This window comes from Cynocephalus volans, chromosome 13 (genome assembly GCF_027409185.1).
Source record: "Cynocephalus volans isolate mCynVol1 chromosome 13, mCynVol1.pri, whole genome shotgun sequence".
Lineage (NCBI taxonomy): Eukaryota > Metazoa > Chordata > Mammalia > Dermoptera > Cynocephalidae > Cynocephalus > Cynocephalus volans.
Genome location: NC_084472.1, coordinates 54,113,454 through 54,139,941, shown reverse-complemented (window position 1 = coordinate 54,139,941; position 26,488 = coordinate 54,113,454). Strand labels below are relative to the sequence as shown.

At 35.5% G+C, this 26,488-nt stretch overlaps 1 protein-coding gene across 1 annotated transcript; it reads left to right on the top strand.

The window, feature by feature from the left end:
* LMAN1 (lectin, mannose binding 1) lies at positions 1 to 22,217 on the top strand. Its single transcript, XM_063077092.1, has 14 exons — positions 1 to 265; positions 3,480 to 3,634; positions 3,718 to 3,825; positions 4,571 to 4,632; positions 5,637 to 5,736; positions 7,730 to 7,853; positions 9,268 to 9,326; positions 9,775 to 9,907; positions 11,218 to 11,411; positions 11,543 to 11,613; positions 18,077 to 18,230; positions 19,620 to 19,741; positions 20,026 to 20,088; positions 21,661 to 22,217. The coding sequence occupies exons 1-13, from the start codon at positions 28 to 30 to the stop codon at positions 20,060 to 20,062; spliced, it is 1,557 nt and encodes a 518-aa protein (XP_062933162.1). The 5' UTR covers positions 1 to 27; the 3' UTR covers positions 20,063 to 20,088; positions 21,661 to 22,217.
* The last annotated feature ends 4,271 nt before the right edge of the window (positions 22,218 to 26,488 follow it).

The window sequence follows — 26,488 nt, the reverse complement described above, 5'->3', positions numbered from 1 at the left end:
GCCGGCCTCCGCGTCCCGGAATCCAAGATGGCGGGATCCAGACGAAGGGGTCTCCAGGCGGGAGCTCGGCCGCTTTTCTGCGCCCTGCTGCTGTCGCTGAGTCGTTTCGTGGGGGGCGAGGGCGCGGGAGGCGATCCCGCTGCCACTGGCGCCGCGGGCACCCCAGCCGCGCTGCCACATCGCCGTTTCGAGTACAAATACAGCTTCAAGGGGCCGCACCTGGTGCAGAGCGACGGGACCGTGCCTTTCTGGGTCCACGCGGGGAGTAAGCTGGGGCAGAGGGCGGGGGGCCCGGGGCCCTGCCCGCCTTCCGCCGCTGCCTCTTCACCTTCTCTCCGCCGGTACCCTGGCGTTCCAGCCGCTGCACACCATATGGGCTGCGGAGAGAACCCTCTCGGCAGCCCCTCCTCCGGGTCCCCTTCCGCCCGCGAGGTTCCCCCCGCCTGTCCCCGAAAGTCTTTCCACCCCTTCTGTTCACTCTCAGCCCTCTCCTGTCTTCCTTTCTTTGATCTTTTAGGCACTTTCCGTTTGATCTAGAGGTGTTCTGTTACTTCTTACACTTCGAGCACTCAGAGTCGCTTCCAGGCATCAGGTTTCACCCTAACTCCACGTCTCTATGGGAAACGCCCAGCACCCCAAGCCAAACTAGCCTGAGACCTGTCCAGCAGCCTCCATGCCCCCTTCCCGCTTCCCCCCACCCCCCCGCTCCACCCCCACCCCCGGCTTTCTTTTCTGGTATTATATAGCAATGGTTTGTGCTCCGGTTTGTACCCTGTGGCCCCTGATGGCTCCAGAGATGGCATATATTGGTCTTAGAGTAATTTTTAAGTCTTTGTATGTCAGAAGACATCAGGCCGTTGAACTGCACTTTAAATTTGCCTCTCAGTGACTTGGAGTGGTCTTTGACCACACTTTTTGTGTATTAACAAATTTATGTAACTTTATACTCCCACTCGTGGCTTTACTTAGTAGGAGAAGGGATATATTTTTTGGTATTGATTGTTTCTGAACCTGGGACTAAGAATACCATTATATCTTCAACTCTTTTTAAAAATGTTTTTTGGAAAAAGTGAAATAACTTCTATTTCGTAGTTTACTCATTCTCTTTGTTTGGCACTCTTATAGACAAGAAAGCCTTGCTAGAGCATGTATGTTTGTGAAAGAAAACATATCTGCACGTTTTAGTACTGATGTGTCACCGCTGACTGAGGAATCAGCCTTAGCACTTGGCATGCAATAAACTCTGTTCAGTGACCATTCGATACACCCTTTGAAACAAGTGGCAAGTGCCTTTATATGTGATCTGAAGCTCTGGCGATTTGAATTCTATGTTTATGTGTGTTCAAGCAGTCATTTGTATGAGGCTTGTATTCATTGTTTTAGATTGTCCAATGCTTGAAACGAAACATTTCATTTCGAGAAAGTAATTACTGAATAGGAAGCACACTTTTAGGAAGGGCCAGTTGCTTGAAAGTAACATGTAATTAAAAGGTATAAATTTCAATTTGACTTAATAAGCGAGTCATCAGGTATTTGAAGTAGAGCAATTATTTTGTAACCTAACAGTCATTTATTATGCACCCACTGTTCTTGATACACAAAAATGATACCCAGCAGAAGTTTCTGGATTTTTTGGTTTTGTTTTTCTTTTTGGAATGATGAACTTTTGAGTAGTGGTGATGAGTTTGCTCACACTTTTTCATTTCTACCCCTCTCCATTGCCTGCCTGTTCTTCTCTCTTTCTCACACTCACATACACCAGATCACCCGATTAGGAATGTTAATCAGCTACTCAAATTAGTTACCTTGACTTTCTTTACAGAGCTATAACGAGCTAGTCTGCTGCAGAAAAGTCAAGATAATTTTCCTTAGTGAATTGAAGTTGTGTGACCAGACTGAATTTGAACTAAAAGGATTAGTATTTTAACTATGATTTACTTACCTATCTACTGACTCTGGGAATCACTGCTTTGGATATCCCTTGCTTTCACTGTCACTGTAATTTTTAGTCTCTCTGTTCTTTTAATGCCATTGATCTTTTTCCCTCTGTTCATTCTGCCCTGCAATCCATTATTAAAACAATTTTAAAAAGGGGAAATTTAAGATTTGTTTAGAGACCTTTACGTTCACATACAAATTAAGACCAATCTATGGGTTTCTCTTTCTTAACTCTAATGTCCTTTTGTACTGTTGGTCCATAAGGGCAAAAAAAGAGATAACAGTTTGTAACCCTTTACAGCTCTCAAAGCTCTTTCATGTTCACGCTCTGATTTGATCCTTGTTAGGTAAGGCAGGTTTTATCTGTTTTATAGATGAAAAAAATGATGTTCAGAAAGGTTAATTTTCCTGGAAAAGGGTACACGGTGTCAGTAAAATTGCATTCAAATCTAGGTCTTCTGATTCTGTGTCCAGTAGTCTTTCCATGATGCTCCCCTGCCCAACCTTTGAGTGTTTGAAAGTGATGGTGACAGTGACTGATCTCACCAAAGTATCTCAACTTTTCTTTCTGTTAGTTTTTCCTACCTGTAAAGTGATATTACAGTTGCTTTATTTCCCAGCATGGATGTCAGAACAGGTTAATGTCTGAGAGGCTATGCTAGATTTGTTCAAATTTTAGGTGTGGTAGGTGCTTTAATAATTACCTAGTGCTGTTATAGGAGGAATAGCTAACATTTATTGAAATATTTACATACACTTATATAGGTTCTTATATACCTATGAGGTTGTGATTTCTCTAACTTGGAGTAATTTGCCTAAGGTCAAACAGCTAGTAAGTAGCAGAGCTGGGACTTGAACCTAGTCTGAAGATTTTCTCTGAGAAGCTGTCGAAGAATTGCCTATCGAATTGAAATTCAGTTGGCCCTCTCGCTAACAGAATGTATATTTTGCATATAGCTTTTAAGGTATTTATTGAAATGATTGGGCACACCCCCTTCGTTTTACAGTGAACATATAGTGACCCCAAGAGAGTAAGAGAATTATTTGATCAAAGTCACACAGCTGAACTGAGGCTAGGAACAAGTCTCTTGATTCTTAGTGATATGTTTTTTTCACACTGAGCTTTCTAACATTTCTAAACTGACGAAACACATTGCAGTTTTAAAAAAATAATATGCAAATGCTTGAGATATTTTTAAAAGTATTATGAGAATCGAACAGTTTGCCTTCTAAGTCATAATTAATTTCCTCCCTCTGCCCCAGGAATTTTTAGTGTATGGTTGCAGCTTTAATTTTTTTTTCTTTTTTTGCAGAGAGATTTCACTGTTCAAAAGATAAGGGAGGTGTTAGCTCTAAAATTTTAAAGTTGAAACTCAATATGAAGCTTTTTCACAACAAAATTATTGTACAGGTTACTAAGTTAAAATTTGATTTTTTTAAAAAAATTTGATCTTTATAGTTATATGTAGCAGTTCGCTGATGATTCGTTGAGTTTTACCTAATTATAACTTAAAGCTTTTCTTCCCTGATTTCTCTTCTAGATGCTATTCCAAGTTCAGATCAAATTCGAATAGCACCATCTTTAAAAAGCCAAAGAGGGTCAGTGTGGACAAAGACAAAAGCAGCTTTTGAGAACTGGGAAGTTGAGGTGACATTTAGAGTGACTGGAAGAGGTCGAATTGGAGCTGATGGCTTAGTATGATCATTTCTTTAACTTAGAAAATGTGTATAAATGAGTATGGCTCTAGTCTCTAACTGTTCCCCGTTATGTATTTTTAGGCAATTTGGTATACGGAAAATCAAGGCGTGGAGGGCCCTGTGTTTGGATCAGCTGATTTGTGGAACGGTGTTGGAATATTTTTTGATTCTTTTGACAATGATGGAAAGGTATGTTTATTGTCAGGACTGCTACCCACTTTGATGTATCTGCCAGCAACATTAGGCAGTAAGAAATATAGCTTATTTAACACTTTCAGTTGAATAGTATAGAACTCCCTAAGCTATATTTTAAATATAATAATTAATATTCATATAGCTGGGAATTTACCAATTTAAAGCTATGCATGCACGAATTTTCATACACCAACTTGAGATCATAATGGAGCCCTAACTCTGAGAACTTTGCAGTGACCCTCCTCACTGTCCTATATATGCTTAGTAATTTTGATGGGTAAACAATAATCGTTAGATGTAGGCAGTGAAACCAGTAGTGTTTAGAAGACTGTAGCAGTTTTCTTTCATGAGAACATCCAACCAAGTGCATGACTACTGTTAGCTCACATATTCATATCTTTTCATATGTTAATTACTCTTTTTGATCAGGCCAATTTTTCTGATGACCTCTTCTAAGACAGTTAAGAACAAAGTGTACCTTCATATAGTACATTGACTTGTGGGTTACAGCCTTAAGATTGATGATCTTCCATTCAGCTGGTTGTTTCTCTACTGATTTTCAGAGGTCATTATTAGCAGTTTAAAGAACTTTAATAATTCCTTGAATGCCAAGGCCATGTTATTTTTTAATTTTGAGTTTTAGAATCTTAGAGATGTGAGAGACCTCATAGCACACCAGGAATGATCTAGAATTCTTTGATTAAGGACTTTAAAACCAATACTTTCTCTTTATTTTTAGAAAAATAATCCTGCTATAGTAATTATAGGCAACAATGGACAAATCCATTATGACCATCAAAAGTAAGTGTGTATGTTTTACATTATTTCTGATTTCAGCTTCTCTTTGGAAACCTTATGAAATATATTGTTTCAAATCTGAACTCTTTCCAAATAAAATGAGATTATTCTTTTTCTTGAGTCATATGAGTATTTTTTAACTTGGTGGAAAGGTCTTATTTTAATTTTGTTCTGTTTTAGAGTTCTTTCTGTGGACCACCTCAGGTTTTAAGCATAAAAACTGTTTTTATTTAAGCTAAAATTATATAATACTCCTGAAGGTTTAGAGGATGTTGCAGGCTCTCAGTGATGCTACTAGTCATGCTTTTTCATCTTTAGTAAAAGAGATCTTTCAAAAATAAAATTGAACCTTGACCCAACTGAAAAGTAAGCCATTTATGCCACTTTATTCAGCCTTAATATTGCTTTATTTAAAGACTCTCCGTAGGTTACAAAGCTTCTAAGTGTTTAGTATATTTATAATATATATGAATTAGGGATACACATTTTTGATTTTCTCATGTTTGTTGTGGAGGAATTACATTTAGCCAATCAGTGAACTGTAAGAAAAATTACTTATCTGTGCTCCAGTTTACTGTTTCCTACCTTAGTGATTTTCAACCTTGGTATTGTAGTTCGTCACAACTCCCTGTGGAGCTATATAGAGGTACCTAGGCCTCCTCCTTTTGATTCTGCTTCAGTTGATTTGGGTGGAATCTAGGAATCTACATTTTTAAAAGCTCTGTGAATGATTCTGTTTCTGACTCAGCATAGAGAACCACTGCCCTAATCTCATGTGGATAGTATAACTTTCCCTTGCCATTAGCACATGGTAATAACATTGGGCTTCTAATGTTACCCAGAGTTCTGACAGGAAAAATTTATGTTAATTTTGTGTCTTCTGAATACATAACATGAAGTATCCCAAGAGTTTGTCATAGCTTGATATTACTTTAATCTTCCTGAATTTTTAAATATTGAAAAGTCTTGTAAATTTCTTGTTTGTTTCCCCTTTTCTCATACTATAGTGATGGTGTTAATCAGGCTTTAGCAAGTTGCCAGAGGGACTTTCGTAATAAACCGTATCCTATCCGGGCAAAGATTATATATTACCAGAAAACATTGACAGTAAGTAACATGCATTAAGAGATAATCAAATGAACAATATTCTAGTATGACTTTGCATTTTGAGTTCTTGATAGAAATTAAATGCACTTAAATTTAGGTATTATTCATGTACTCATCAGTGTTACTCTAAAAGAACACAAGTGGCTTCAAAGCTCAGCATAAGTGGCCATCTGTTGTAAAACCTTGCCAGTAGATTTGCATTTACTCAGTAAATGTTTAAGCATCTAACTGTGTGGCACATATTATGTACATGTCCAAGTCTCCAGATTACAGATATGAGAAGGACAAAGGTTATTCTCCCAGAAGAACTTAAAATCCAGCAGAGAAGACACATGTAGCATCACTGGGCTGTGTGATAAATGCTACAGCATAGACACCATCAAGGGATCGAGGTGTTAGAATCCTGTAATTCTGCCAGATGGGGGTGGGGCACATCAGGATCTGTTTCTCAGAGCTGACCTACCTTAAAGAGGAGCCTGAAGTTCTTAAATGGAAGCAGGGGGAATGTATGTGTGTGTATTCATTCCAGGCAGAGAGAGCAGGCATAGAGATTTGAGAGAAGTTGAAATATTTGAGGAAGGCAAGTAGTTTGGAATGGCTGGAGGATGGAGATAAGTGGAAAGTGAGGTGAACGGCTGGCAGTAACAGGCCTTGCAAGGCCTCCTGTAGTTTATGCTATAAGGAACTTTTAAGAAAGTTTAAAGAGTTTTAAGCAGGAAGTGAAATGATCAGATCTGCAATTTAGAAAGATGACTTAGGTCGCAGTGTTCTTATAATGGTATTTATGAAAGGAGCAAAGGGTAAGATGATTTGGACTTCTTGACTTTTAAAGTACTATGCTTTGAGCTTCGTACTGTTCATGCAGTTACTTTGTTATTCTAACAACCCTCTGGAGTAGGCATCCCATTTTGTACATGAGGAAATTTAGTATGGGAGATTTTAAGTAGCTTGGACAGTGTCATACTAAATAAGTAACAGAAATATGATTTGAGCCCAGCTGTATCTTAACTTGCAGGACCCTACTTGTGGTCTGAACGTAAGCAAGGGCGAGGGACAATAGAAGAAATGATTAGGAGGTGGAGACTATAGGACTTAGTACCAGTTTGCTTGGGTTTGGAGGAGATTAACCTCTCATATTGATAGGTATTTTATTCTCTTGCTGAAAATTTGGACAGGGTATTATAATATTTCATCTGTGTGATTTACTCTTCTCTGTCTCTTACTAAACTTTGACTCCGAAGTGTGATAAAAGTCCGCCTGACCTTTTGCGTCCACTCTGTACTGATTGGGTTGTTAGAAGTAAAAGGTATTGAAGAGGCTAAACTACCACTTGACTGGGATAATGAAAAGATTATTCATGCGTCCAGTGGGTTCCTTTGCTTTTGTAGAATTCTAAGATTTTAGTGAGAAATTTAGGATTACTTTAAACATACCTTCTGCAGAGTAGAAACTTATGTCTTTTTAAGTTTTTTCATTTTCTGCCTTTTTTGTCAGTTTGACTTGTCACTTCTGTTGTCTCTGTTAACTGTGACAGTTCACTTACCCCGCTAATTTAATATAGAGGAGCTCACTACTTGTTGAGGCAATCTATTTAATTTTCAACCAGCTGAAGTTAAAATTGTAAATTTAACCTATTGGTTTTAGCTTTGTCACTGGTGTTTTAGAACAAGTCTGATCCCTCTTATGAAACATTCAAAGAAAGTAATAGTGGCTCCTTAAGTCTCCTTAAGAAAAGGTAAACCATATTTCATTTTAGAAAGATTGTCATGGGAAGTTATCAAATTTTTCTCTTTTTAAGCATCTGACACGTAGTGAGGCAAAAAATATTTTCTTTAGTGAGATATCTTATTGTATAATGATACCAAATAGTTGAGGTTATTTAAAGTTAATCCTTTGTAATAACAAAAAGAAACAAGACTGAATAGTATTAGTCATAAAATTGACTAAATGAAATTCATTTTACAATGTCTGTAGCTACAGTATGTCTTTCTAGGTAATGATCAATAATGGCTTCACACCAGATCAAAATGATTTTGAATTTTGTGCCAAAGTGGAAAATATGATTATCCCCACACAAGGGCATTTTGGAATATCTGCTGCAACTGGAGGTCTTGCAGGTAATTCTTGCTATCTTTAATATTAAAAGTTTGTGAATTGACTTTTATCGTGAACAGTATATTTTGGGAATTTGTAGGCTTGTTTACTTTTAAGCTTTAAGAACTAGTTGGAACCTTCCCACATTCTGCTGTGCCAGTCTTTTGGTCTGTTGAGACTGCTGATTCTTTACACCGTTCTGTAGGTATGCAGCCGGCAGGCGCTACATGCAAATATGTAAATTAGAACACAAGTTTGAGTGCTGTTTTACAGTGAATGAGACATATTTAAAGTCAAGTCTATAAAAGGTTAATTGCCAAGTGTTTTAGGATCCTGAGAGTTGTCACATCACATATAAATGAATTTGGCGACCTGAGGAAATATTATTTGGGTTCTAAACTTTAAACAAAGATAAAGTTACCATTTTTTTCCACTTGTGGTGGTAAAAGAAGTTATTATTCAACAATACCATTTGTGTTTAAATAGTAGATTGTAGTTTACATATTTTCAAGTATGTGAATTATTCTTTACAACCTTATTTTTTTTTTATAACCCTATTTTTAAATGAGTTTGCCAAATCTTAAATGAAAAGAGTTTCTGAAGATCCCATGGCCAGTAGTGGTCAGCCCCAGGCAGGACTTGGTCTGGATTTCTGACTTCTGGGTCCAGTGCTTTATACCACAGTACTTCTCAAATTACCTAATCGATACTGCAGTATTACTATTTTCTCCTTAATCTGTCTAGATCGCGATCTCCATAAGAGTGGCAGAAAACATAAAGATTGCTGCACACTTGAAATTAATTGCTCTGCTTTGTGTATATGACTAGCCAAGATTGGTATTTTAGTTAAGTGTTACGAGGTTTGATCCATTGAGTAGCTTGAAATTAATTTGATTTTTTAAATGTGATTTTAGATAAAATAAAATTATTAATATGTTCCATGTGAGAGAAACAAATATGAAAGTAAGACAAAAAGAGTTCTATGTGTGATAAGACAGGTTTAGAGATAGAGCAGTACAGGAAACAAATGGAGAACAGAATTTTGTATCATTTTGCTGGACATTTTCCATGAAGGAGATTTGTGGGAAAATATGGGGGAGGATCTTGGTGCCAGGATTAGGAGTTTGGACTTGTTTTGGCCCTCATTTGTTTGTTCATTCCTTATCAGACATTTATTAAACATCTGTTATGTGTTAAACACTGCTAAATGTTCTGACTTAGGGTTTAAGAAAGTGATTTTTAGATTATTTCCAGTGTAAATCTTTCAGATGAATTTTTGTCTCTAAGCTCAAAGAGCACCATTGCCCTTACCAAATTAGAGCTAATTTTCCTTTCCCTTATTGATCATTTTTTTAAAAGCAATAAATATCTATAAATTCACAAATATAAAAAAATAATCTATTAAGGAACTTTTTCAGACTTTTTTTTAATTTGTAGATGACCATGATGTCCTTTCTTTTCTGACTTTCCAATTGACTGAGCCTGGAAAAGAGCTAGTAAGTATATAAAGTTTTTCAAAAAGTTTTATCAGTTTAGTGATTTTTGCCTTGTGGCTGAAAATTTGGGAAGCCTGACTTAGGTTTGGATCTTGTTTCTGTCAGTTATTGCTGTGTGATCTTGTGCAAGTTACTGCCCTCTGTAACATTCCAATTCTTCATTGGTCAAACAGAGGTGTTTGTACTGGCCGCCTCATGACGTTGGCAGGATTGAGGGAAACACTGCACTCATAGCACGTGCTCAGTAAATGGTAGTAGTTACTATTTTTGTTATTATTAGTAGCATGATGTTTGAAACATATGATTATGATTTAAGTAGGGAATAACATTTTTATGTTAACCTTTCACCTAGTGGTGGAATAGTTGAAATGAGGGAAAGAACATATATTGAAGTATCTTACTGTTTTTCTTATCTTTTTTTATGATCTATTCTTAAACTCCAAAAAAGCCTACACCAGATAAAGAAATATCAGAAAAAGAAAAGGAAAAGTATCAGGAGGAATTTGAGCACTTTCAACAAGAATTGGATAAAAAAAAAGAGGAATTCCAGAAGGGTCACCCTGACCTTCAAGGGCAGCCTGGTGAGTTGTAGTGAAGCCTCCGGTGGTTGTGGCTGTGTCATGGATTTTCATGTCTGTGTGTTGCCTGTCCCATCTCTGCTCTCTGAACTGTACATTCCAAGTAATTTCTAGAAACAATTTATGAAAAATCTTCCATCTTTAAGGGTCTGGAGATTCATGTTTTACCCATGAGAGTCTGGCTTAGAGAAGTATGAAGTAAAGAGTACCATGGTGATGTGGGTGAGCAGTGAGCCACTAGAATGGAAGCTCCGTGAAGGCAGGGATTTTGTTTGCTGTGTTCACTGCTGTGTCCTCTGAGCCTAAAAAAACCCCAAAACTCTGCTGACCTAGTAGTGAGGCTCAGTAAGTATTTGTTGAATAAAATCAGGCAAGGTTTATGTCTTTCCTTTTAGTAGAACACAATTACCTTATTAGCATAGGGATAATACTTGAAAACTGACAAAACTTGAAAGAATAGTAAAAACTTGTAATACTTGAAGTGATATCTGCCTCTCCTCCTACTCCTATGCAACAGAATCTTGAACTTTAAAGATTAAAAATGTGAAAATACTAATCTAAGCCAATATGATTAAGAATTTAAGTGTGCTAATGTCAAAAATAAAACATGGTAAGGCTAAATAGTATGACTTTATATTATCTACTAGCTTTTATTATCTGGGTCGTTTGCCATCAGCATAAATGCTCAAGGCTGTACTTAATAAAGCCTGTGGCCAGCTTTTGAACACTGTTTTGTGTGCAGTTCTCTCAGTGATCAACAGTATGACTTAGACCTCAAGAAAATAAAAATAAAATATAAATGTCATTATTTTCTTGAATTTGTTTTAAACATCATTACGTAAGACTTAGTGTTCAGAGTATAGTTTGGTTAATTTTGGCAAATGTGTATGACCATTCAACCATCACCCAGATTAGTACAGAGAATATTTTTATCACCCCAGAAAGTTTTCTCATGCCTCCTTCAGGTCAACCCCCACCCCACAAAGCCCATCACTATTTTGATTTGTATCACCATAGATTAGTTCTGCCTAGTCATATAAATAGAATCACACAATATATATGAAAGATAAAATTATCTTTAAATGAAAAAATTCAGACTTAATTTATAAGTGTTCAGCCACCAAAGAAGGCAAAAACAAATAGTAATTTAATCACAATTGAATTAAGTGCATGCTTACTATTTGGGAGATTATACCACTATGTTGGTAATGTTCTAATTTTGGTATATGTTGGCATTTTGGTCACTTGTGGTGTTTTGAAAAGTACATATGTGTAGGTGATCCTAATCATTTTAATTTGTAATTTTCTTTCAGCGGATGAAATATTTGAGAGTGTGGGAGATCGTGAGCTAAGACAAGTCTTTGAAGGACAGAATCGTATTCATCTTGAAATCAAGCAGCTGAACCGACAGTTAGATATGATTCTTGATGAACAGAGGAGATATGTCTCTTCCTTGACAGAGGAAATCTCTAAAAGAGCAGTAGGTGTCCCGGGGCAGCATGGACAGGTGAGCTTTCAAAATATGCAGGGATGCCTTGTTTAGCCTTTGCTGGAGGGGAAGAAGATAAAGGCTACTGTGCTATGTCCTCCTGCAGAATGTGGATTGTTGAGATGGCTGGTCATCTTTTTTCCCTCCAGATCACTCAGCAAGAAGTGGATACTGTTGTGAAAACTCAGCATGAGATTCTGAGACAAGTAAATGAAATGAAGTAAGTATGTAAAAGTAGTGTCTGAGTGTTATGTGATGTCTTTATCCTACATCTGTGACTTTTCTAGGTGCGCCAGTGCTGTATTATTGTAAGATTCCTGCACGAGGGTAAAAATCACTTTCTAGATTAATTTTATAAATAGGGGAATATACATACAGGAACTTTTAATATTTAGAAACTGCAAATATGTCTAAATTTTTACATTGTCGTAAACTTGAAAAAAATGCTTTAGTGTCTTTAAAAAAAATAGGTCTGTAGTTACTTGACAGCCAGGTATAGTCTTATATTTATAAAATATGAAAAGAACATGGAGTAATATGTAATAGTTCTATGAAAAATACTAGGAGAGTAAGCATATGTAGCATTGTAGGACTGTAATACAAGCAGACTTGGTGCAGGAAATTTTTGATGGAATGAAACCATTTTGAAGGAAATATGTGTGACCATCTCTTTTTCATGCCCATCTTGTACCCTAAGAGAACTGGTCAAAGAGCAGAGAGGAGATACTGTGTTCTTGGAACACTGAATGATAACTTTCTAATGAGAATGGTTCATTTATGCAAATAATTAACAGCTTTCAATGCTTGCAGCAGAGAAAACAAGCCATCATGTCATGTTCTCATAAGCTAATATTTTAGAACACTGCCCCAACCAGTACAACCCTTAACAAACAAGAATGTCAAGGTGAGTTCTTTAGGACTGGACAATCAAATAGGATTGGATTAAGCAGAAGGTGATAATACCTAAACATCTAGAGATTAAAGGCATCTAACTTGTAACTGCAAATTTGTATTTCTTTGCATTTTAAAAAATCTTCAAACTGTGAACTCATGATTGAAATTTTTATGATACTAAATGAATAGTTTAGCTATTGAAACAGTTTAAATAGAATTATTTTAGGAAGAGACCAGATCATGTAACAACATTTAAAAAAATCTTTTTACTTCAATCTAATTTTAGACTTCAGAAGCTGCAAAAGTAGAACAGAAAGTTTCCATGTGTCCCTCACTCATCTTCCCCTAATGTCAACATCTTACAAACCATAGTATAATGTTCAGAACCAAGAAATTAACATTAGTACAGTACAGTCAACTAAACTAATGACCTATTCAGATTTCACCAGTTTTTCCACCAGTGCCTTTTTTCTGTTCCAGGATCCTATCTACAGTCACATGTTGAATTTATTTGTTATTTTTCTGCAGACTTTTACAGTCATCTTTCCTTTTCTTTCATTACATTGACATTTTCCAAGAGCTTTAATAAGCTCAGTCAAATGTCTTTTGATTTGGTTTGTCTGGTGTTTACTCATGATTGAATGGAGGTCTTTTGACAAGAATACAACAGTGCATCATGTTCATGGTGTGATATATCTCATTACTGGTGATGGTGACTGTGGTCACTTAGTTATGGTGGTTTCTTCCTAGTTTCCTTACTATAAAGTTACCATCTTTCCCTTTGTGGTTAATATTTTGGGGAAGATACTTTGAGACTATGTAATTATCCTATTTCATTTCAAACTTTTGCTCACTAATTTTAGCATCCATTGATGTTTCTTGCCTGAAATAAGAATGTGGTGTTTAACAAATGCTGATTTTCCTATTTCCATCATTTCTTCTACATTTATTAATTGGAATTTTACTATAAGGACCAACTATTCTTTTTCTCCCAATTGTTATTTAATCAGTTATTTATAGCAATACAGACTCATGGATATTAATTCTGTGAGTTACAATCCAGTACTATCATTGTTTATTTTGCTGTTAAGATTGTTTCAGGTTTGGTCATTATGAGCTTCTCCAAGTTGGCTTCTTTGTTCTTTTAGCAAGTCCTCCTTTTTTTTTTTGGTAAACATTTCCTTACTTTCTGTTACTATGCTATGTTCCAGGCTCATCTTGTATTTTCTCTGCCCTAGTTCTGGAATCAATCACTTCTCCAGTGAGTCCCGTTTTCTTTCTTTTTGGAGAAATGTATTTAAAAGCCAAGATCTGGGCATTAGGTGTGCTCATTACTACTGGGATGCCATTGTTTTTAGGCCCTCTCAGTGAGCAGTGCTAGGGAATATATGTATATATAAAACCGACACATATACACATGTCTGTATTTCTGTATCCATCAATGTACTTTTGTGTTTAAAAAAATATATATATATATATATATGAGATTATGCAGATATTTTGGATTCCAGTTGGTCTGGACTAGGTTGAACACTACAGGGTTGATTTTTCTTCTACAGGTTGACCTTCCTTCTTTTTCTATTTGAAAATTGTTTCTCCAGGGAGAAATTTGGTTCTTATTACCTATATTTACTTATTGGTTCCCTTTTAGTATGCACATACGTACATGTAAAGTGGTTTCAAATTGTTAACTCATGTCCCTGTGAGAAAGATATTTACTGATGTAAAATTATGTAAAATTCCTTTTGTCTCTAGCCTTACAAGTATCCAAACCAGATACTATTTTCTGGGTAGTTACTTAATCTAGTTCTCTTCTTCCCCACTCTCTTCAGTATGGTTAATGTTATTCATTTATAATATAGTTATGTTCTTTGTTAGTGTTTATATTCCTCCTATATCCTGGTTGATTTGTTTATATTTTGGGTATGATTCTTAGAGGCAGAGCCCCCCCCCCCAAACACACACACACACACACACACACACACACACACACGTACTTTAAAAAGTTCATGGAACAATTCATATATCTAATTCTGTTTTTCCATGATCTTTTTGAAGTATCCTCATATCTATGTATGTGTATATGTATGTATGACTTCTCCATTCCTGCTACCCCATTCCCATCCTTCCCTTCTTTCCAGCCCTTTTCACTTCCTCTTGGTAACCAATCCTGTTAGTTTCTGGATTATTCTTTCAGTGTTTTTTCTGCACATATGTATTTTCTTAAATCCCTTCTGTGAAGGGTGGCATACTCTAGATACTACGTTTGTGCTTTGCTTGTTTCACTTAACAGTAGTACGAAAATATCATAAAATTCAACGAGTGGTTAGGAATCATAACCATCCAGCTGAATTATCTGAAAGCACTTCTTTAGGGTAGTTAGCAATCCTTGCAAACTCCCACCTAGTGAGAGCAAATGTCATTCATACAATAAGTTAATGTCAAAACTGAACTTAAATTTCTGAATTTGTCCTCTAGAGCGTTTTCTTCAGGATTTAGCCTCAGAAAAAATGCAAAGAAATAGGAAATATTTGCCTTTTACAGAAGAGGTGGTTTGTGTGTGTATGGATTTTCATATTCTTAGGGAATCATGAATTTTTTTTTTTAGCAGAAAGAGATTTTAAAGAGCATGCAGTTCAACCCCCTTTCTGTGGCAGCTAATGCCTTTTTCCACTTCTTCATCTCAAAATTCTTCCCTTTGAAGACTTCTGGTGTTCTGCTCATTCATGGTGTTCTTGGCCCCTCTGCTTCCATTCAGTTTTTCTCACTTGTTGCGTTTTCTCCCATCATCCCTTAAAAAGTGTTTTTCTCTAGGGTTCTGTCCAGCCCTCTTTTAACTTGACCTGTTCCCTGATCTAAATATGCCCTCCTTCCGCCACATTTCTGTCCCCATAGACCCCACCTCATCCTTTAACACTCAGTTCTGGGTACCCAGCTACATTAAATGTATCTCTCTTTGCAGAGCTCTAGTTGTTCTATCACATTGCTCTCCTGCTACACTGTTAGTCTCGGCAGGGCAGGAATTACATTTTTCTTGCAGTTTATATTCATAAAAATTGGTTGGCTCATAACATGTACCAAATAAATGTGAGCAGAATCCACAGGCAAATAATGATTGAATGGACTTCATTAAGTGACTCAATTCTTGTATATTAAAAAAAACGTGTATATGTAAGTGAGTTCATGCTTTTGGAAAGTGATATGTTTAAATACAGATATGTGAGAAAGTTATACATTCTGGAAGGTTTTAGTCTTGGGAAGTATTTTAGGTACATTAAAATATAATTCTTAATTTGGGTTTTAATGGAAAAGCTTAGACTCACATGAATTTTCTTGAGCAAACATATACCATTAAAAGAAATGTTCATCAACACCTGATATTGATTCAGAAAGTACTTGAGCTATTTTATACCTAGTTTTAAATTTATTACAAATATAACTCAAATATAATTTTTAAAAAATTTTATTTTACTTAACATTGTCTGACATATTGTGTTATTTCTAAGTAATTCTAGTATTTAAGTCTTTTTCTTTGTGTTTTCTTTCAGTAAAGCTCTTTTTCAAGTAATTTTAACCCCAAGGAAATAAGTGAGATAACATGAATTTATTCATCCAAATTGAACCATAACTGTTGAAGGCACTGTCAGGAAATCAGAGACATGACTCAGGGAGCTTATGATATATGAGAGAGATCATCCATATGTGCAGATACAAAGTAAAAAGTGTGTGTGTGTGTGTGTGTGTGTGTGTGTGTGTGTGTGTGTGTGTGTGTGTGTGTGTGTGTGTGTGTGTGTGTGTGTGTGTGTGTGTGTGTGTGTGTGTGTGTGTGTGTGTGTGTAGGGAGTTATTGCATCTGGCAGGAAAGGATCAGGGAAAGGAGATTGTAGAAGAAAGGTAGCATTTGAATTGGGTGTTAAATTTTAGACCATAGATATTGGGAAGGGATCATGACTAGAGAGAACATCACAAAGACAGAGGCTTAAAGGTGAAGGGTATTTTCAGGGAATGGCAGGAGCCAAGACAGATGAAGGGAGTAGTGGGAGATAAAGTTAGGAAGATAAGCTGCAAACAGATTATGGAGACCCTTAAGGATTTTTAAAGACTTTTTATGGCCATTTTCAAACATACATAGAAGTAGAGAGGATAACACAGTGAACCTCTGTATACCCGTCAATCAGCTTTAGCAACTATGAACATTTTGCCAGTCCAATCTTATTTTATCTACCTCACCCCAAAATCACCAGACTTGAAGATAATTCATATTATATATGTTAATTACAAACCATTTGCCATTTATAGAGCTTTTTAAGTATTCCTAGGTAAAGTAACTTGATATTTTCAGATAAATTGAAATCCATATTCATTTTTATTTATTAATAAATAGTCCTGTTATATTTCTGCCATTAATAAAGAAAAATATATGAAGTGTCTTGCTGTTGTGCTTAGAGACTCATATCCAAAGGGCATACTCAGTGGTAGAGCTATTTATTTTACATCTGATTAGTGGAATCACATCTTGCATGGAGATTATATTTTAAAGTCAGTATGTAAGGTAAAATGTTGTACAAGGGCTCTTCAAAAAGTTCATGGAAATATTCGTCTTATATTTTAACTCTATTTTTCCATGAACTTTCAGAAGTACTCTTGTATAAGGTCAAAATTACCCTTCAAAAAGATACTGCATTGGAGACTATAACACCATCCCTCAATATACCAAACAGCAAGTTTTTTCTTTATATTTGGAACAGATAGATGCTTCTTGGTTTGGTTCCAGTTGAAGCACTAGGTTTGTATATGGGGACTATCTGGTAGAACCACAAGAAGAAATAGAATTACATTTGTATTCAGGTCCCCAAGACTCCTTTAGTTCTATGATTTGCTAGAAGTACTCACAGAACTCAGAAAAGCTGGTATGTTCATGGTTAGTGTTTATTATACTGAAAGGGTATAGAGTAAAATCAGCAACAAGAAAAGATGAATAGGGTGGAGTCCAGGAGAAACCAGGAGCAAGCTTCCAGTTGTCCTTTCCCAGGGGAGTCTCACAGACAGTACTTAATTCTGCCAGCAGTGATGTATGACAGCACATGAAAAGTGCTACCAGCCTGGGATGCTCACCCAAGCTTTCATGTCCAGAGTTTTTATTAGAGGTCAATCACATAGGTATGGAGCACCCGACTGGCCTTCAGTGCTCAGTCTCCAATCCCCCTTGAGGTCAGATTGATACAGTGGAAGCCTAAGGCCCCAGGCAAGAAAAAAATCACATTGTTTGCATAAACTGTCTTGGGGGGAGCTCAAGTCTCCAGATATAGAAAGGTACTCTAAGCAGGCAGGATAGTTCAGGGGTTCATAGGTCATCTCCCAGGGGATGGTCAAGGTCCAGTCCTGAAAACCTTCAGAGTGTACAGGATTTGGAAAGTCCAGGCCTGATAAGGTAAATCCTTTACTGGACAATATTGAACACCTAGAAAGATTTCTTATTACTTTATTATGAGTATCATCCATTATGTTATTCAATATTCACTTATACTATTGATTTTAACACAGATTACTTAGTAGTATTATCTATGTGGTTAGGTGACCTTTAGTAAAAGATAAAGACATAATGTTAAGTTGTAGTTTTATAAATTATTTTCCAATTTTGAAGACAATTCAGTTATTAAAAATACTTATTTTCTTTGCTTTTTTTATCTAATATATCAAGCTTAAAAAGATATAACCATTTGAAATCTGTGATTGAAAAAATCATCTTTTTTAGTGATTTCATTGTATGAAGGAATTTTCTGTTTCAGGAATTCCATGAGTGAAACTGTTAGACTGGTCAGTGGAATACAGCATCCTGGCTCTGTAGGAGGAGTCTATGAGACAACACAGCACTTCAATGACATCAAAGAGCACCTGCACATAGTAAAGAGGGATATCGATAACTTAGTGCAGAGAAATATGGTAACTTTGTTTCCTGCTCCTTTTATAATTATCATAATCTTTAGGAAAGGAAGAACTCATATTCTACTTTATTCTATTGAAAATATTTTAACCTTTTAGTTGGTACTAATGTTCATTTTTAATGTTCAAGATAGAATTGTTCCATATGTTCAAAATGTCCATGTGTCCTGATTTTCTAGTTTAAGGTGAAGGAGTAGTTCCCACAGCAATTAACCGTTCACGGTCAGTAGCATGGGATTGGAGTTGCTCCTCCCATCCCATGAGTTTTTTATATGTAGTATTTATATTATTCCACAAAAATATTTTCTGATTTCCATTTGAATATCTTTTCTGATTCATGGGTTGTTTAAAGTGTATTTCTTTAGCTTATTTTTTTCCCAAAGGTTCTGATCTGATAATTTCTTACTGTCTTGCTAGCTTCATTTGCCTTTAGTCAGGTTTTGTGTGTTTGGATTGGGTTGGATTGCATTGGATTTGTTTCTAGCAACTTAAGTCGTCAACTTGCAATCTTGCCTTCTTTATATTTTTGGACACTACCTTTCTTAACTGTATTTCTATGTGTATGTCTTGAATATACATTTTTTTTCAAATATGGCCTAGTAGTTTCTTATTGACCATGACCTCTCATCCAAAGCATTATTATGTTTTCTTAGTTCTGTTTGAGATTATTTTTTCCCACCGTTTGCATTTGTTGCAGTGACCAGGTTGATGCTGTGGGTAGGATATATGTACTGAAGAACTTTGCCCTGTAGATGTAACCATGCTAAAAACAACTCATCTTAGAAGCCATTCCGTCTGGATACATTGATGAAATCTTTGTCCCTGGTATTTAATTACCACCTTAAAATGGAAGGAATACTCATGGAAAGGAAAAGAAACATTTTTCAGAACGCTAGTCAGTAATGTTCAATGCTGTGAACTGGAGAGGATGAGGACTGAGAAGAAGCTAGTATATTTGTCAAGTAGCTTATTGATAGGGTAACCATGTACTTTATTGTCTGAACTGGAACACTTTTGAGAGTGAAGGGAGCACTATTAATAACTACACCAGTATAGCAAGTGTGAACTGGGAGTGTCCAGGGGAACTGTGGTCTGTGGTGACCCCAGTCTCTTGATCTTTAAGGACACTAAAATCACCATCACTGAAATGAAGCTAGGAGCCACATGGCAATGAGTTAGTGACTGGACAGGAAAAGGTGGAGGACTTTCAGTGTCAACTACTCTTTCAAAAAAAATTGGCAGTAAAAGTTAAAGGAATAGAAGATATTTGGGGGGGTGAATAAATAACCATACTTATTTGTATAGTAAACTGTGAGTTTAAATATTTCACACTTTTTTTTCCAAAGTACTATCTAGACTAATTGTAATAGAAAGTTCTTTGCCTTGTAGCCATCAAATGAAAAACCGAAATGCCCAGAACTACCACCATTTCCGTCATGTTTATCCACGATCCACTTTGTTATATTTGTAGTGGTACAAACGGTGTTATTCATTGGTTATATCATGTACAGGTAAGTCTCTTGATAAAATTTGACCCAACATTTTCTTGTATCTGTTTAATTTGAAATATTCAACAAAGTTATATATGCCCATAATACAACTTCCAATACCTATAAAATTAGGTTCATACAAAGCAAATGTTATTTCTAGTCTATTTCATGTCACATAGAATATACGCTTAATGTATCTTATTTATACTTCAAAAGGCATTGGTATTTTAATTTAAGTGTTCCTACTTCTTTCCAAAGTTAAATATATAGAACTTCTTTTAGTTTTTCTTTCTTTTTTTCTTTAGGACTCAGCAAGAAGCAGCTGCCAAAAAATTCTTTTGACCACCATTTTCATATGTGTACATCATGTATGTATATACAAAATGTCCTTTTGAAGGAATTTAAGTATTTAAATTGCTTCATAGTCTAAATTATTAAGTTTTTAATAAAATAACTGTATTGATTTGCAGTAAGAATAACCCTTAAACAAAGACAACTACACATAAATTTGTTCATAGTTCATAAATCTGTTTAAATTTCAGTGAATTTCTGGTCGGTAGAATGCAGCCACTGAAAAGAATATTGACAAGTAAGAGAGTTAATAATGGGGGCAACCCCTGGATATGAATGTTACCCCTAAGTCTCCAATATTGGAGGTCTCCTTATTTAACATAGATGTACTTGCCTTCCTGCCTTCCAAAATGTGACGTCTAATTAAGATTTCCTGTCATGTTTATTTTGTAACCAAAGTAATTTTTTAGAGGTCATAATTTCCTAATCTGAGACCCAGTCCTGCAGTCCATTAATCTTAATACAGCTCCCTATGAAATCAAAGAATATTTTGTCTGGAAGTTTTAGGATCTAGATAATAGGCTTCAGGATGTTTATTGAAATCTTTTTTCCCTCTGATTATCAGTGGTATATTTCACTTTTAAAGAAAACTTTGGGGGGAAATTAAGAGCTGCTTTTTGCCTATAAAACCATTTAGATGAAAACATTCCTCTGATAATGGTTTTTATGGGTATTTTGTCTGGTAATGTATTCATTTCATGATTGCCTATATTCTTGCATGCCTCTATTCCCACAGTGTCAGTTCAATATTATGAAAATAATTTTCATATTTATATTTGTAATTTAAGGAACTTATTTTTCCCATTTTGTACAGCATGTAAATTCAGCTCAGATTGCATGATCTGAGGATGTTTTAAATTCACAAAACCTACCACTACATTCTGGTTTACGTTGCTCATTGCAACCTGGAGTTTGTGACTATTTGCATACTCTTTTAAATCAAGGAGGCTGTAGTTGAAGCAGTTTTAAGAGTTTTGAAGGCAAAATTTGAAAAATAGAGTGAATGCTTCTGATTTCTTCCTTTTTATGCCAGAACTAAGGATATTGTGAAGCACTTGTTAGTAAAGTTAACCTTCAAGTGTCAGACTGGAAAGGGTTTTTATAGTCTGTGTACATAGTTCTAGGTATTATAGAAACAGTCTCTAAATGACATTTTAAAATGCAGATTAATTTAGTTTTTCGCAGTGGATGTAGACTTAGTTTTTCTGGCTTCAAAACACTGTTTTATCTCTTTTAGCTAAAGTGGTTGTCTTTCATTTGCCATAGAATTCAAAACAATACTGTTCTATTAAATAGTACTATTGAATTCTTCCAAGCCTTCTTAGGTTTGCTCTCAAATGTCATTTACAGATTGGGCTAATGACCTAAAATCTATACAAAGACTTTATGAAAAACTCTGCCTTAGCAATACCTTACTCGTACTGTGTGGGCAAACAGATTCGTGTTGCTTTTTATGTTAGCATTTATTTTAGAACCCTGAAACAGAATTTGCTAATGATGACTTACTCTGGTTCAGTCACTTCAACATAGAAAATGTTTCTTTAATGGCTTTCCTTTGTAGTGTTAACATTTTGAAATTCATGTTTCAGAGACATCATCATCACAGACTTTACTCTTATTCCATGAAAAAAACTTAATACCCTCAGAAGAATGTTTAAGTTGTAGACTATGAAATTTGGGAAATCCTTTTGAGATAAAAGGCTGCCAAATCCAGTATTATAAAGTCCATGGTCACATGTGCCTGAACATTAAAGGAATACCAGATCTATGCAGTACACATTTTTCAGGCTAAAATTCAAGGGTAATCATTCTGGCCATTCCTAATACAAGTGGAGACGGCTATTAAAAAGAGCATGAACATGAATCTTCTTTCTTTTTTACTTAGTAATTTAATTTGCTTGAAAATCACTCAGTAAAGCAGTTCACACAAGTGTTTATCATATTATTTAAGTTGAGTTTGTTTTCTTCAAAATCATTGACTTTAAGTAGCTCATTTCTGAACAAAAATGTTTGTTTTGTGGAAAAATCAGTCACTGCCAGGATTCTTTCATTTCTGTGCTATTTTGTATAATTGAATTTGTTCACTTCTCTCACACCAGCAAGTATTTTATAGGTGCCTTGGATTAAAACAAAATTGATTTAAAAATTTTAATGTAAGTCATTATGTTTAAGATGCCACTTTAAAAGAAAATGCAATTACTTAATGGTTAATGCTCTTATTTAATGTAGCTATTTGTGTTCTAATTGTTTGAATGTTTTATTCAGCTTGAAATTTTACCATGAAGTTGCAAACAATAAACAATATTTTGTTATGTATTAAAGGGATATCAGTGTTTCTCATAGTATGGTCTGTGGACCATCTAGGTCATGGTGTACTTGTTAAGAATACAGATGCTGGGGCCCCATTTCAAACCACCTGAATCAAAACTCAGGGGTGGGGCTTCAGGATATCAGTATTTAGCAGGCACCTCAGATGATTCCAAACACGCTAATGTTTGAAAACCACTAAGAGGGGAGTGAAAAAAGCATAGGTGTTTGCTTTGTTGCTTTAAAGCTGAGCTGAGAGCATAATATAATATTTTTATTATCGATGACATGAGCAAATGTGCACTGATTCTTTTATACTTACAATTTAGTTAATGTTCCTTTAACTAAAACTCTTGTTTCATTAGCAACTACAGACTAAGTCCAGATCATTATCTATAGCTCTTAGTACTTTGGTAATGGCTTTCATACTTAGAACATCATCTTCAGATCATGGTCAAGCCATGAAAACTGCTATCTTGAAGCCTCTCTGCTAAAGCTTTTTGCTTTCCTGATTTTGATTGTGGTGACATTTTATCGTAGACAATTGTACATTTTGATAACCTGGGGAAAACAGAAATTACTTGAATAAGGGATTGCCTCCCCACTGCTTTGCAGAGATACAATCTTTGTAAAGAACATAAATAACACTTGTGAATATTAAGATGTGATTATCTTTCCATGTGCTTGTTGAAAGGAGATAGTGAACAAATGATTATATTGGGGATTTTTTTTATTTATAAGATCTAGTGTAAAATCAACACTTGCAACTTTTTAGATCTGTATGTTGCCTATTTAATATATTTCTTTTATGATATCACTTAAAGTTTAAAAGGATTTTCTATTCGCTGTCAATTTCAATTGGATAACATTTTGTCAAGTTTTTTTTCTGATTGTTACTTGACGCTAGCTGGAATTCAAGAAATGACATTGACCTTATTCAAATAAAGAAATATTTTAGTAAATTTCCTTTTTCTTTCATTGATCTTGGGTAATAAGTAGCTATTTATTTTCCATATAGGCCCTGGTTTGTGATAGTATTTCATTTACCATATGCTACGCACTCTGCAACACATGGAAGCATAACTAGAGAACATAGAAACAGTAATGGACAAGTATTTATCCTTGCTGGTAATAAAAAATACAAATTAATTAAAACAGTGAATTTGATGTTTTTATGTTTAATAACCAAATGCTGGCAAAAATGCAGTTAGCTAAACTAGAACTCTTATTCATTATTAATTTGTGGCCATTTAAAAAATCTTAATCTTTTTGGCAGCTACCATCTAACCAAATAATTTCAATTCTGAGATAATGGGGTGCGTATAAAGAGAAAATGGTAGGGTTTTGAAGGTCATACAAATCTGGGTTTGAATCTTGACTGCCACTTACTAAAGGTGACCTTCAGTTTCCTTATTATACTTACTTCACATGGTAGCATTGTAAAACAGAGTCTTTACAAAGAGGTTTTGAAAAATGGTAGACTAAGTTGACAGACACAAAAATGCTGGATAAAATAACAGATTTAAATACATAGATGGGTCCCAAAGAAATGAGAGAGAACTTAAAACCTGATCAGAGAGCCTGCCAGGGCAGGGGTTGGCAGAAACTGGAGTATATATATAGGCCCTAGACACTATTATTGGAAGTTATATTCATTTGGGGCATTAAGGACATGGCTTTGGGCCTGGAAAACCTGGGAGGCTCAAATTGAGGCAGTTGGATAAAGCTAGGACCCTGGAAGAGCTGCTCCTTCAGGGAAAATGGGCTAAAAGGACCTCTTACCCACACCCCAGCAACTCAGAGAAGGCATAAGAAAGCTTTTTTTCCTGGGGCTCTAGGCTGGGGGACAAAACTTCCTGTAAAAAATTGAAGCCCCATGTTTATGCTTTACCTGCGTAGTGTGGAATTCTTCAAGCCAAAAACAATGTATAAATTGGTTTTGATGTGGTAAAATTTAGGAGAAGGCAAAACAAAACCACTTTTAGCAATAATGTCACAACCAAAGTACATTAGACAACCACAGAATAGCCAGTACTACCTGAAATGGACTCTAAAAATTACAAACCAAATAAGAAAAACATGTAAAAGTGACAGTAGACAAGTGAATAGGAAACTTGGCACCTCCAAGAATCTGGGATAATAGAACGGTCTGAAAAAAACAAATAGGTACACTTAAAATGACTTTAAAAAGACTGAAGAATTTATAAAAGAACAGAAATCACAAGGAAGGAATAAAACACTGAAAAATAGAACAGTTGGAATTTCGAAGAACCACCCCAAACAACTTAAATATAGGAGGAAAGGATTAAATATGGATACCTGATTGAACACAGCTGAAAAGAATTATTGAATTAGTGTGATGCCTTCAGTTTTGTGCTTTTTGCTCAGGATTGCTTTGGCATTTGGGATCTTTTGTGGTAGGATTGTCTTTTCTGTCTCTGTGAAGAATGTCATTGGTATTTGGATGGTGACTTCATTGAATCTGTAGATTGCTTTGGGGAGTATGGTCATTTTGACAATATTCTTCCAAGTTAACATTAATTCTTCCAAATTAACATTGTGAAAATTTCCATACTCCCCAAAGTGATCTGCAGATTCAGTGCAGTCACCATCCAAATACCAATGACATTCTTCACAGAAATAGAAAAACATCCTAACATTCATATGGAACAACAAAAGATGCCAAATAGACAAAGCAATCCTGAGTAAAAGAGAAAGCTGGAAGTATAATGCTACCTGACTTCAAAATATACTACAAATCTATAGTAACCAAAGCAGCATAGTACTGGCATAAAAACAGACACTCAGACCAATGGAATAGAATAGAGAATCCCGAAATCAGCCCACAAACTTACAGCCAACTGATCTTTGACAAAGGTGCCAAGAACATACACTGGGGAAAAGATAGCCTCTTATATTAATGGTGTTAAGAAAACTGGATATCCATTTACAGAACAATGAAACTAGCCCCCTATCTCTTACCATTTACTAAAATCAACTCAAAATGGATTGAAGACTTAAATTTAAGACCTTAAACTATAAAACTACTAGAAGAAAACAGGGGAAATACTCCAAGACATTGGTCTGGGCAAAAATTTTATGGAGAAAATTTCTAAAGCACAGATTTCTCAAAAGAAGACCTACAAATAGCCAACAGGTATATAAAAAAATGCTAAACATCACTAACCATCAAGAAAATGCAAATCAAAATCACAATCAGATATCATCTTAACCCGGTTAGAATGGCTATTATCAAAAAGACAAAAAATAAATGCTGGTGAGGATGCTGAGAAAATAGAACTCTTACACTGTTGGTGGGAATGTAAATTAGTACAGACTTTATGGAAAACAGTATAGAGGTTTCTCATAAAACTAAAAATAGAACTACCATATGGTCCAGCAGTCCTGCTCCTGGGTATTTATGCAAAGGAAAGGAAATTAGCATACTGAAGAGATAAATGCACCCGCATGTTTCATGTTTACTGCAGCACTATTCACAACAGCCAAGATAAGGAATCAAGCTAGGTGTTCACTGACAGATGAATGGGTAAAGCAAATGTGGTATATATACATAGTGGAATACTACTCAGCCATGAAAAAGAATGAAATCCTGTCATTTGCAGCAGTGTGTAGAAGACATAAAGGAAATAAGTCACGCACAGGAAGATAAATACTGCATGTTCTCACTCACATGGGAGCTACAAAAATAAGTTGGACTTTTAGAAGTAGAGAGTGAATTTGTGGTGACTAGCGGCTGGGAAAGAAGGAGGGAGGAGGGGATAGGGAGAGGTTGGTTAATGGACACAAAATTACAGCTAGATAGGAAAAATAAGTTCTAGTGATGTACAGTAGTGCTAGGCATCTATAATTAACAATAATTTATTGTATGTTCTCAAATGGCTAGAAGAAAGGAGACCAAATATTCTCATTGCAAAGAAATAATAAAGTTTTATAATGATGAATATACTAATTACCCTGATTTGGTCATCACACGTTGTATACTTGTATTGAAATATAACTCTGTACTCCATAAATATGAACAATCAACACATTTCAATTAAAAAATAAATTCCTTTAAAAAAATTTTTGAAAGGAATAATAAAAGAATTA